Raw genomic sequence first — 12813 nt, 5'->3', positions numbered from 1 at the left:
TTGCTAATAGTTTTCGGCCCGCATTCTCAAGACTCGAGAAGATGCAGTTTCGAGAGTCTGAAAATTAGAGAGGCGCGCGATCCTCCGGGCAGCAGTGTTTTCAACCGGAAACTCATGTTATAGGTGCTCCGAACTCCTATCAGAATTTGGATGGTAATATCCTGGACATTTGTTTGAAACATGTAACCATTATTGTAACTGTTTCACCCGGGTCAACAGCTTCATAAAAGCTTCTGTACATATCTTCAGCGTACGGTGCTGATACTTGAGTTGTACCGCGTGTTGCGTCTTGTTTCCACGACTGAAATTAGTCAAGGGCTCATGTGCGAAAGGGGTTAATAAGATCGACCCCTGGACCTTCATGTAGGCCCTTCCGCGGAGTTTGGTGCTTGTCTAAACTACATGAAATGTTCAACGCCAAACCGTATTCCGCCCAAAAATTTATGTTTCGCTTTATAACTTTTCCATGTTATTCCAACCTGTCACTTCAAGATCTTTTGCCGGTAACAGTGACAGCGAGTAAGTACTTTTCTGTCGACAATCTGAGTAATGGATTCGTAAATTGCAAGCAGAGTAAGCAGCAAATGCATTAGGTTGTGGATTAATGGGTCCTTAGCACCATAATCATGATTGAAACATCAAGCCCATCTCAGGTTATGCAATCTAGTTTCCTCTGGACTATTTTAGGCTAGTCAACACGTTCCCACCCATACCAATCTTGTCGTTATGTATATTCACTAGTAACAAACAAGCTTTGAGTGTCCATAAGGTTGCAGTATCCTCCACCTTCGGCCCTAGGGCCAGACTCGTAGATCTCGGGCATATTATCAAAGCAGACAGCAGCCTCGTCAGATCAGACTCGGTCACTCGGTTGCAGCTTTATCCGAATCAGCACTGAACTTTTCTCCCATTGCTCAACCATCCTGTCTAGAGTTGAAAAAGAAAAACAGTATGGGCAATAATGTATTTTACTCACATGGTTGTAGCAACAATCCGGGCCCTCCATAAACGGGCGAAGTCTTCGATGGGCCGGAAACGAACTCGTTGGTATCATATCCAAACCATGCCCAATTGTTCTGCAGTATTTCGTAGACGTACAGGACAACGTTGCCCAAGTTCGCCGAGTGTCCACCGCTAACTAGGTAATCGCTTCCCAAGGTGCATGGTACGTTTTTGAAATCTGTTCGGCCGGCTGTGAAGTTGGCAGCGCTCTTGACGACAAAGTTGCAGTCAGCGCTGTCAGGACGGGACGAACCGATCCTCTCGAGGCGGAACGAGTATGAGCAGCTATCATCACTACAAGCGATGTAATTATTTGAGAGAGTCCAGCTGCCTAGCGTTGGATTTGGTAGATCACCAGCAGGAAGGGCGGATGCGAGTGATGTGAGGAAAATATAGAGGATGACCGAAGTGAAACTCATTTTTGGGTTGTTCCGCTGAGAGCGATGCGGAAGATGGATTTGACGACATCGTTGTTTTTCATCAGCACCAGGGGATCGAGCCTATTTAAAGACGTCTTTTTGTGGCCGTGACAGCCCCATTGTGTAATGAGTTCATCACATATCAGCGCAAATGACAAACCTGTAAGATTATTTTAGTCTAGCCACAAACTTCGAGCACTGATTCGATATTGTTACAATGACATCTCGTCTCTAATCAAGAGGAGTACAGGCAGGGTTTGCCACGATTCACATTCAGCTCCAAACAGTCCTGATTCGGTCACTGGCGAAGCGTCATCAACGCACAATATATATCTATAGATTATATCTTGTGCTTAACCATGTACGATAATTGCCTTGGACGATGGAGACCTGATGGGGGGTTCGTCACGCATTTGATGACTCAAGTGACGGGTAATGAGACTCGTGACCTACCTTGGCGGGAGCTGCCACCTGCCAGCTTGACGACACTAACTCAGGGCTAAGAGCTTGGGCCCATATCCGGTCCCTGCAGAAGCTTAAGCTGGCCCCCAAATTCTGCCTGAAAAAGCCACGCAGCCAGATTTCCAATCCTGCCATTGAAATCAAATCACTTCCCCTACAGCTCAAATAAATTGGCCAACTACGAACAACATGCAACCAGCGGCGCGGTTGTCTGTATGCTTGCTCGTTGTGCCACCTCCTTCTCTCCCGCCTTGACAACCTCACGCAAAGTAACCATAGAGGCTAGTTACCTCGTCTTCATCATCTTCACACACGTGACTCTGTTTTGAGTCCTTTTCCCCGTTGAAAGTGCACAGTCTGCATCTCTACGCGGAAACCTCCCATCACAAGTAACACCCCAACCCTCACCAGTAGTGAAGCAAACAAAATGGCCACTATTTTGGATGCATATTGGGCAGCGCCGCCTATTGCTAGGTAAGTTGATACCTTCCGCTCCCTGTCATGCGGCTGAACCGTATCTAACAGTGCTGCCACAGGACCGTTGCCACCCTGGTCTTCGCTTGCTCAGTCGGCGTCTACACTGGAATGCTCTCTGGTGACCCCTTCTGGTTCGACTACCGCTTTCTCTTCAAGTTCCCTCCTGGTGTCCACCGACTCGTGACGAGTTTCCTGGTCACCCAGCCGCAACTCGGAGTCCTCTTCGATACATACTTCTGTTTCTCGTACCTGAGCCAGCTTGAAAAGAGCAACGCCAAGTTCTCGAGAAAGGAGGACCTGGTGTGGTACTTGATGGTTGTCGGCACCGTTGTCATTGTAGGTGTCACTCGCATTTTCTACCCATCTGCTCCATGCAGATCCCCTAGCCACCTCTCCTTGTCATCTTTCCAGCGTGATATTTGTGCTTGTCTAGATAGTCACCTCAACATATCTGCCCGCTTAGTGATTTGCTTCCACAGCTAAAGCGGTTCCTGAATTTGAGGAAGAGTACCCTCACCTCTCGGCTGGCCCGTCATTCGCAAACCTCAATAGAGGGTCAGTCGCGTTGTGGGCTTGGTGGGATGTCTATATGGATGACCTAGGTGACGTCTTTGACGAGTTTGCCTAGGTGGTATTTAGCGCCCTACATTTCATCATGCTTGATCATGCTCATTTTTCATGTCCTACGCATGAACTTGCAGCTAACAAGATTATTCAGATTTTGAACCAGCTCGTCACCGGCGCCGGCATGTATCTTCAGGCCCTGTTGATTGCCATGTGTTACACATGCACACAAGATCAGAGGGGACAGATGGCCCACTTCTATGTTGTCACTATCCCTGCGCAGCTAATGCCATATTGTCTTCTCATTGTCCAGCTCCTGTTTCCTAACGGATGGTATCTCATCAAGGTCGGGTTGACCGGTCTAGCCGCTGCACACTTCCATGACTTCTTTACTCGATTGTACCCCGAGTTTGGCAATGGCCCTAACCTATTGCCTACGCCATGGTGGATTTCGTGGTTGATGACCAGCCCTCGTATACAAAACACTGCTTACGGGTCTTCCTATGTGCCACCCAAGGATGGGCAGCCACGAAGTGGACCTCTGCCAGACTCTTGGAGAAGCGCTGGTCCAGGACGCCGCTTAGGTTAGTTTAAGCAGGCGTTTAAGATACTATATTGCAATAAGAACGATATCTTTTCTCATAGGCAATTGAAAGCACGATGATATGTGCTTGATTTTCTTTAATTTAGAAGGCTCTGTAATGATTTTGACCACAACTGACTACAGTTGAATTAACGCCATGTCCTTGCGATTTCCTATGCTACGCCGTATAATGCTATTCAAACCCAAACTCCATTATCTATATATCCAAATACGCCTGACTGAAACGGGACAACTCATCCAAACATTGTGCTTTTGCCCGTGTGTATCGTTATGAAGTCATCCAATTGTGTCTCGCGCCGATCTACGGCTGACTGTTTTCGTATGTGACCGGGAAATTGCTGAGTCAAGGGCATGCGCTGGTGTGATGGTTGAGGATCAACTCTAGCCGTCGATTCGTTGGCAAATCGTTGCCTGTGCTGGGGTAATGGGTTACTAATCTCCAACCCAATGGGTACCGATTCCCCAGGTCCAGCTGTCGGTGTCGCATCCTCGACCACGATCAAAGGCGGCTGATATTTCTTTGCACCTCGTAACTTCGAAACGGTCGGGAGAGTCAGTCTAGGTGCGCGCGGTGGCGGTGGAGGTGGTGGACCAGGCAGAACGGTTTGTCCTACCCCTCTGTTTTGTGATGGGCCTCGACTTAGTGCTGGTGGAGGCGGGCAAGGTAGCGCTGGTTGTTGTGACTCTCGCCAAGTATTGCGATATACATTCTGGTATGAGTCTCCACGAGCTGCCATTGTGGGCAACATCAAGGCTGGATTATATGCAGGAATGGACGTTGGCAATGCAGGCGCTAGGGTTGGAACCTGAACAGAAGGGGGTCTAGATGCTCGCGACGCATTCATATATGCACTCAGAGCGTAATCATCTGGCTTGTTCGACTTCACAGGCACAGATGGCTCAGGTGACAGCTCCCGGACCCCCCCGCGACTCATAGCACGCGGCACGTATGCCGGGTGGACGGGCAATGCACTGTTCGGTCCTCGCATGATCTGGTTTGGGTCAAAATGGTAGTTCGGCTGCCGAGTGGCTACGTCTTTCTCTAGTTCGTCATATTCGTCTGAGTGGTTCGTATACGCAGCTTGGGCTCTCAACTCGTACTGGCTCATGACAGAGCCAGGTTTGCTGTCGAAAGCGGTGTATGCGCCGTCCAAAGGCGGTGTCACAGATGAGCAACCACCACGGGGATCGTAGTTAGAAATGTAATCAGACTCGTAGAATATTTTTTGTTTGCGGTAGTAAATCCAGAACAGTGCTGTGCCCCCTAGGAATAATAGTGCCGCGCCTACCGCGATCCCGACAATTGCGCCAGTCGTCATTCCTGTGGTCGAAGAATTGTCGCTGCGGGCCGTTTCGTTGGTCGGCGGTGTCGTAATATTCACCAAATGCTCTGTAAAAAGTGAACCACTCAGGCCGATCAGTGCTCCCGGTTGCGGGCGTTGTTCGCATCCTGCACGTAAAGCGGTGACAACTGAGATGGTTAGTTGCGGCCATCGCAGATACATTACAGAACTTACAATTCGCCATGTACTCCTGGTCGTCACTAGCTTGGAGACATTGTACACACGAATCGACAGCCGATCCGTTGAATCGGCCTCCATCTGCGTCACAGTAGTCGAACTCGGTGCCATTGCTCGGGTTGACCAGTTCTGTTTCCAAAGCTATCTGCAGCGGTTGACAGGCGTAGTTGGTGCTACATGGCGATGAAATAGCTTTTGTTGTGTTTGGGAAGCCAAATAGGCAAACATCCACAGAGTATCTTAGGTTATCTTGGGTCCAAAGTCAGCATTTGTTTGGCTTAAAGGGAGATATTAACCTTTACATAAAAACCAGGCACTGTCACTCTCGTCATACTCCGACGCCGAGCTGGATTGAAGACAATCTATACAATTTTTGAACTTGATTCCTTTACTTGTATCGGCATAGTCGGAGTCGCCACAAACGATGTCTGTTGCATTTGTCGAAGAAGAGGCCGGATTCGCAGAGTCGCTCTCCGGGTTGTCTAAACAAAGCGCCGCACATTCCGAGCTTGGTGCAACTTGCAGACTTGACGCCAATTGTATAAAGGCGCCAAGATAGATGGAGAGAGCGAACGAGGCCATAGCAAGATAAATACGGAGGAGGTAGCGGCCGGGCGAATCTATACTTTTATCTCCACCATGGCAGCTCTGAACTCTTAGTTATGGTTCTTCTGAGTCCAAGAGAGCATGCGTACGACAGTATTCTCCGCAATTTGCAATCAAATCTTGAAGACAAAGAGCATTGTAGTAGTGAGATCGCCCTTTCCGGGACCACATCATGTCTATATGGCTTTACTGCAGGCTTTTCTGCACCTTGGAAGAGTGCAAGGTATGCGGCCCTTGGTGATGGTGGTGTCGACGACATGCAGCTAAAGCCAAAATGATATGCCTGTCTATGAGCAGCGCCTAGAAGATGCGCGTATGCCCATTTGCAGGCATATTTCTGATAATAGCACGGGCATCGTTGGACCTAATTGAAGACCAGTAACCACCAATCACCAAGGAGATTGCCCTTGCTCGTAAGTAGGCTAGTCGCCTGGCCTCAAGAGGAGCTTGCCACTGCTGTCATCTTGGCTTGCATATCAACAGCCCATTTCAAAGACTGACCAATCAAGCACACGCACTTTGCCTTCAACACGCGCGAGTATGTTGTTTAGTGGCTGACAGGGGCATTGGCTTTTATTGAGGACTGTCCATACGCCACGAAGAAAACGAACGGCGAAACAAGGCAGGCTGCATCGTAATTGGATTCTCAGACGCCGGCCAGCTATGCGGCCCATCCGGCAAGCGAACCAAACAAACGTAAACCAATTAGGGCAGATACCGGTTTACGAAAGATCTACAGAGAAACAACTCTGTTTCTATGCCAAGATGGTCGCGCATAATGGCCATAGGTATTTGAGGCCATGCATTTTGTGAATTGGTAGGGCTTGATACCGCGACCGACTGATCAGCCACCACCTCAAATTTGGTTTGATCAATCTTCCGGCCGCAGGCGTACGAGGATACATACGTCGTACATAGTAACCTGGCATTTTCAAGAGCACAACATTGAGGCTCAGCACTGAGATAGATATTTAGAAGCGGGGAAGACGGGCGCGGTTGTTCGCTTTCCAAGTGGGTCTGTCCAACCGCCTCGGCGGTTAAGGTCGCTCCTTGCATCGAAATAACCCCTGCAATTCCGGTGTGATAGTGATTACGCTTGCATGGGCGTATTCGCTTTTAGGATTATTCCCGGTCTACTTCCCACAATTATCTTAAATATATTCTCACGACCATTTCAACTGAGCTCAGGTAGATATGTCTCTCGGTGTTACTGCAGGCTTTGAAGATATGCTCTAGAGTTGGCGAAGTGAGGTTCGTTAGAAGTAAGGGGTATGTGTCTGTGGACATCACGGTTTTTTTTTTTTTTTTTTGGAACTGCAAAGCAAGCAAAAACCGTTTGTATCACATTTAACCATCCGTTAATGTCATGTGTCCCTTTCGGAATAACATTTTTATTTAGGGCTCTTTAGACATTGTTCTTACCCGAATCCAGATGCATTTCTTATTGTGTGGAAGTCAAAACAGCAATATTGTCATTATGATGGGGCAGGTATCTTCCTCTAAGGGCTGACCGAGACATGTTGATTACCTAAAACCATGAACTCTACTTTGTCTTCTAGCTCTGATGAGTCTCCTATTCATCTATTACATGACAAAGCTTTAGTTATAGCAACGATGCCATTGAAATACACTAGTCTACCTGGAATCTCTTTGCAAATGCCGAGCTGCATGTCTCTATTCGACCGGTCCCTTGAAGGAGAGAGCTCTCCAGATAGCAAACCGCACCTTCCAGCACTGACCGTACTTCGTTCTGCTCTTCTATCCGCAGTTGCGCCGCCCCATCTGTCAGATTGTGCATGTCGAACGTCTTGCCGTTTTCTCTTCGCGTCCAAAAACGGATATCCGTAAAGTATATCGGTAAACGACTTGGCTCCAAATGACCAAGAGTCAGGCAAGATCAATCGCGAGTTGGGTTTGTGCCCGATGCACCACAGTGAAGCTTCTCGAAACCCCACTCATCGACAAAGACCTTGTAGTATAATCGGTAGCCTAACCTCTTAAGTCAGTGGTGATAGAAACGTCGCAGTTTAGGTTATTGTTTGTTAAGTAACAAACACATTACCTTGGAATTTATATTACGTTTCTTAAAGGATTAAGATAATCGTTAAGGGTCTTCTCGAAGTCGTCACGAGTAAGTCAATTGTTTTATGTCGCGGCATATAAGCTTCGTTCCCTAGTTGGTAGCAAAGGCTTAATTCTATTACGGGGATAACAAAGAACAGTTCGCCGGCGCGGAGAGATTCCCGTAGCGCACATGTGCCGATCATGTTCTACCACTAGTACAAAATGAATAGAGTACGCTTTTTTAACTGGTTATCTTGTTATTTGCGAACTTTAAAGAATCATAAAAAGTAGATGGTCATGGTTATACTTTAGTAGTCAAAAAGCCATAGCGGCGATAGCGATAAGTGGAACATGTAAAGACCAAGACGCAGAGTTATAGTCAGGACGCAGTAAACGATAAAATTCGAGTTCTCCTTGTTTTCAAGGTATACTATAATTCTGCGTGCTTCTATTGCAATCCTTAGATCAGGGGTTCGGCCTCTAACACAAATCCATCTATCCGCACAATCAGCCTCGAAATGATGTTATGTAGCTCTATACAGTAGCAGAGACTACGCTGGTGCCAAGAATGTAGGGACGCTTGATCAAGCTTCGTTAATAGCCGACGACAAGAGAATCAACTCCAGTCAACGCGCACGGATCAAGTCTGTATCGATTTCAAGTATACGTTTTTTGATGCTATCTCTCAATTAGCTTGCAGCCGTGAAATCGACTTCTCATTGGTGCCACGGCGCTCACACACGATGAGCCTGTATGTTGTCAATTGGTGGCGATTTGATTGGTTTTTGAGCCATGCTTCATTCAGGGATGCCTTTCAGCTGTGGTAACCCCGCTCGGGTTCTTTGCACAACTTGGATCTGTCGTGTCAACTTCTCAGTCTAAGGCCAAAGCCGTTCTGCTTGCTTATCAACATCGTCAGTCGTGTATATGTTACCAGCCGCACTCGTGCCTCTACAAAATGGCGCTTTTTTGCTGCCTGAAAACAGCAACCAGGAGGAACACGCGACGGCATGCTACGAGCACCAACTCCACTCCGAATCCTGCAGGAGCAGCATCTTCATCAGCTTTGTCTCAGCCATCTCAAGCTTCTCAATCTGTGCCTACGCCAATACCACAAGCATCAGCGGAACCGACGTCAACAACAATCCCAGCATCTTCCAAGCATTTGCAGTCATCAGGGATTCAAGAGCGGCTTTGGGCCACGTCTTTTGAGGAGCTTGAGAAAACCAAGCCCGAGCTAGTTAAGGCATTCAGGAGGGTCATATACACCAAAGTAAACCAACCTAATTTAACTCCTAATGGGCCGTTAAAACACGGAGAAGAAGATTCACGGGATCCAACTCCAGAAGAATTAGAGAGATGGATCAAGGATGGGTTATTGCGGAACGAAAGAGCAGCGTCAGTACAAAAGGGAATCGGAGTGGTTGTACAAGTAGTAGGACCTGCGAAGCATATCATGAACCTGGTTGTACAAGCCGTTCCACAAGCCACTATTCCTTGGGCTGGCATTTGTCTCGGGCTAGAGGTGTGTTCTCCACTTCGAGATAACACTTCTTTTCTTAACTCATGGGTACAGATACTTTCGAATCCCAGCAATGAATCGAGCACCAACAGCGACGGTATCGTCTACGTATCGTCAAGACTGCAATGGTACTGGGAACTGGGGTCCTTGCTTCTTGACGAAAGCAAAAGCGAGCAAGCTTCTGAGAAACTACGCAGCGAATTGGAGAAGAACATTATACAGGTCTATGTAGCGCTTCTCACATACCAGCTTAGAAGCATCTGCCGTTACTACCGCCACTGGGTTCGAGCTATTCTAAGAGACGTGGTGAAATATGATGGGTGGGCAGAGCAATTGGAAAGTATCAAAACAGCCGAAAGAGCCGTCCAGAAAGACATAGACCAATATAATGGGGTAGAGGTGAGATCAAAACTTCGTCAGCTCGCCGACGAGGCCATGACTGTTCGGACGGGTCTCCAAAATATCCATTCGACCTTACAAGATCAAGCGCAACGACAAGAGCAAAGAGCAAAAGATGACAAGGACGAAAAGTGTTTAGAAGCAATTTTCGCGACGAACCCTCGATCGGATAAAATGCGTATCGAAGAGACAAAAGGCACGTTGCTCAACGACTGTTACTCCTGGGTTCTCCAAAACGATGAATTTCAACGCTTTCAGGCCGAGCAGCAGAATCAGCTTCTGTGGATTAAAGGCGACCCCGGCAAGGGCAAGACAATGCTGCTTTGCGGTATTATCAATGAGCTAGAGACTCAGCCGACAAGCTTAAGATCGGCTCTGCTGTCCTACTTTTTCTGCCAAGCCACCGTAGAAACACTGAATAACGCGAATTTTGTACTGCGGGGCTTGATCTGGGACCTTTGCCGCCAGAATCATTCGCTTATCAAGTACGTACGACATGAATACGACGGCACGAGCCAAGCACTGTTCTCACAAGACAATGCTTGGGTCACTTTGAGAAGAATCATGACAGCCATGCTAGATGATCCAGTGCTACAAGGTGCCACCATGATAATTGATGCCTTGGACGAGTGTAATGTTGATCGGGAACAGCTCCTTGACTTTATTGTCAGCACTTCGACCGTTAAGTGGATCGTCTCGAGCCGTAATTGGCCTGATATTGAGCAGAAATTCAAAACGACCAAACATATGAACAAGCTGCATCTCGAGATGAACCAAGGAGTTGTCGATAAGGCTGTCAATTCCTATATAACCTTTAAAGTAAATCAACTAGCAAAAAGCAAAGATTACCAGGAGGAGACGAGGAATGCTGTCGAAAGCCATCTAACAGCCCATGCTAGAGGAACCTTTCTGTGGGTGGCCTTGGTTTGTCAGGAGCTCGCACGCGTGGGCAGGGTACTTGCGAAAAAAATAGTTAAGGAGTTTCCAACGGACCTTAACGGGCTTTATGGAAGGATGATAAAACAGATGAAAGATTCGCCATACGCCAAAGTTTGTCTGAAAATTCTGACTCTTGTCTCGGCAGTATACCGACCTATCACTTTGGTGGAACTGCACGTTTTGCTGTCTCCAGTCAAAGACTTCGAAGACATCGGACTGGACGACTGGAGAGAGATCATCGCTTCATGTGGCTCTTTCTTAACCGTTAGAGAAGACATTGTTTATTTTGTGCACCAGTCAGCAAAAGACTTTCTTATGGACAAGTCTACAAGCAGCATCTCTCGTTCTAGTATTGCAAATCAGCATAGTGAAGTGTTCGGGAAGTCGATGGATGTTCTCTGCGGGACATTAAAACGTGATATCTATGGATTGAAAAAACCTGGAGCCCTCGTCGATCAAGTCTCAAAAGACGCTCTTGGCCCGTTAGCCGCCATTCAATACTCTTGCGTCTTCTGGGTCGACCATCTCGAGGCCTCACAGGTCAATACGCATGTGGAAGCGAGTCCGGACAAGGCACCGGTCGATATTAATGCTCTTCTGCGGTTCTTCAAGACGAAATATCTGTATTGGCTTGAAGCTCTCAGCTGGATGCACAAAATACTAGAAGGTGTGAAAGCCATGGAAAAGCTGGAGAGAATCGCAGTAAGTCTGATGTTATGAATCAAGAAGGAGAACAAACGGGTAAGACTAATAAGGCATAGATGAATACAGATTCAAAGGAACTACAAGGCCTCGTCAAGGATGCTAGTCGATTTATTCTGTCACAAAAAAGAGGTATCGAGATTGCTCCATTACAAGCATACACGTCAGCCCTTCTCTTCAGTCCTACAAACAGCTTGATCAGAAGATTATTTAAGCAAGAGTATCCAACTTGGATAGAACTACAACCGAAGATTGAAACAGTGTGGAATGCCTGTTTACAAACACTCGAGGGCCATACTAGTCGGGTAACCTCAGTCGCCTTGTCGAGTGACGGCAAGCGAGTGGCATCAGGCTCAGACGACAACACGGTTAAGATATGGGATGCTACTTCAGGTGGTTGTTTACAAACACTCGAGGGCCATACTGATGGGGTAACCTCAGTCGCCTTGTCGAGTGACGGCAAGCGAGTGGCATCAGGTTCATACGACAACACGGTCAAGATATGGGGTGCCACTTCAGGTGGTTGTTTACAAACACTCTTTGTCGCCTGCCTAATAAAAAACCTCTTCTTTGACCGAGAAAGCTGCGTTCGGCTCACAACCAATAGAGGTCAACTGGATCTGGAAACATCTTCTACCAGCTTTATCCCCTTGACTCAAAGTCATTCATCTAGTAGCTATAGCTGCGTTAGATGCGGTATCGATGTGGGCAGTGAATGGATCAGACAAGATGATACAAACCTTATCTGGTTGCCTCCAGAATATCGTCCCGGAGAATCGACAATAGTAGGACGAACTATTGTGATAGGTCACGGATCAGGACGCGTCTCGATTATGCGATTAGCTCCGAAAATAGGTATGACTTAATTATAACGGTAGTACAAGCAACTGGTATCTACCGAGCAATATACACGTGAACACATCTTTACTATATTGAGCATATACAGCTTAATAGAAGTACAATATCAGATATAGAAAGTATTGACTGAGAGCAAGAACCGCGTAAAGCAACAACAGTAGTAATATAGTTAGCCACATGCTGTGAATAGATGAATAATGATTCTGTACAGGAATGTACTGCGTTCAACACATTCTTATGGTCAGTATGCATATAACTAGGAGTACTGTCAGTTTGGTCCAGAAATGGCCCATTACTTACTGGTATGACAAGTACAAGGGAACAGCTTGTGCCCATCGAAGTGGGTCTAAGAGTGAAGTGTCAAAAAGAGTAGGTTAGGATGCTAATTTCGCGAATGACTGTACAGCACAACACAGACACTGAATCTGCCGTCACGATTCTAATATTGTAAATCACTGCCTTTCGGTCCATATTCATTACAATATTGAGACTCTAGACAGTCTAGTGAAGAGTAGGAATGCCTTCTTTGGATGGGATAGTGTGAGCCAAACGCCAAGTCTGGACTCAAGAGGTCCTTTTTTGGCTATTACATGCTAAATTAGTTAGCCGGTCAATCATACACGGCGTTCATGTCTGCTCCATTTTGTTGCATGAGGCGCTGTAAATTACAACCCC

The 12813-nt window shown here is 47.0% G+C and overlaps 4 protein-coding genes across 4 annotated transcripts; 2 read left to right on the top strand and 2 right to left on the bottom strand.

Moving 5' to 3' along the window:
- Positions 1-422: 422 nt before the first annotated feature.
- BKA67DRAFT_573098 (uncharacterized protein) lies at positions 423-1837 on the bottom strand. The gene is made up of 2 exons (XM_046103327.1): positions 977-1837; positions 423-877 (listed from the first exon to the last, which is right to left on the bottom strand). Exons 1-2 carry the CDS (start codon positions 1419-1421, stop codon positions 864-866), a joined length of 459 nt encoding a protein of 152 aa, XP_045956407.1. The 5' UTR covers positions 1422-1837; the 3' UTR covers positions 423-863.
- Positions 1838-2026: 189 nt separating this feature from the next.
- On the top strand, positions 2027-3646 carry BKA67DRAFT_648037 (centromere/microtubule-binding protein cbf5). The gene is made up of 3 exons (XM_046105971.1): positions 2027-2357; positions 2420-2696; positions 3079-3646. Exons 1-3 carry the CDS (start codon positions 2311-2313, stop codon positions 3511-3513), a joined length of 759 nt encoding a protein of 252 aa, XP_045956406.1. The 5' UTR covers positions 2027-2310; the 3' UTR covers positions 3514-3646.
- A 115-nt stretch (positions 3647-3761) lies between these two features.
- BKA67DRAFT_660896 (uncharacterized protein) lies at positions 3762-5630 on the bottom strand (the record flags this gene model as incomplete). The annotated part of the gene is made up of 3 exons (XM_046107712.1): positions 3762-4999; positions 5046-5297; positions 5351-5630. The coding sequence occupies 3 exons, from the start codon at positions 5628-5630 to the stop codon at positions 3762-3764; spliced, it is 1770 nt and encodes a 589-aa protein (XP_045956405.1).
- A 2718-nt stretch (positions 5631-8348) lies between these two features.
- BKA67DRAFT_573091 (NACHT domain-containing protein) lies at positions 8349-11693 on the top strand. Its single transcript, XM_046103326.1, has 2 exons — positions 8349-9243; positions 9295-11693. Exons 1-2 carry the CDS (start codon positions 8677-8679, stop codon positions 11296-11298), a joined length of 2571 nt encoding a protein of 856 aa, XP_045956404.1. The 5' UTR covers positions 8349-8676; the 3' UTR covers positions 11299-11693.
- The last annotated feature ends 1120 nt before the right edge of the window (positions 11694-12813 follow it).

The sequence above is a fragment of the Truncatella angustata genome, assembly GCF_020726525.1.
Source record: "Truncatella angustata strain MPI-SDFR-AT-0073 chromosome Unknown BKA67scaffold_6, whole genome shotgun sequence".
In the NCBI taxonomy this organism is placed as follows: Eukaryota; Fungi; Ascomycota; class Sordariomycetes; order Amphisphaeriales; family Sporocadaceae; genus Truncatella; species Truncatella angustata.
This window is presented reverse-complemented; position numbering and strand designations above follow the sequence as displayed.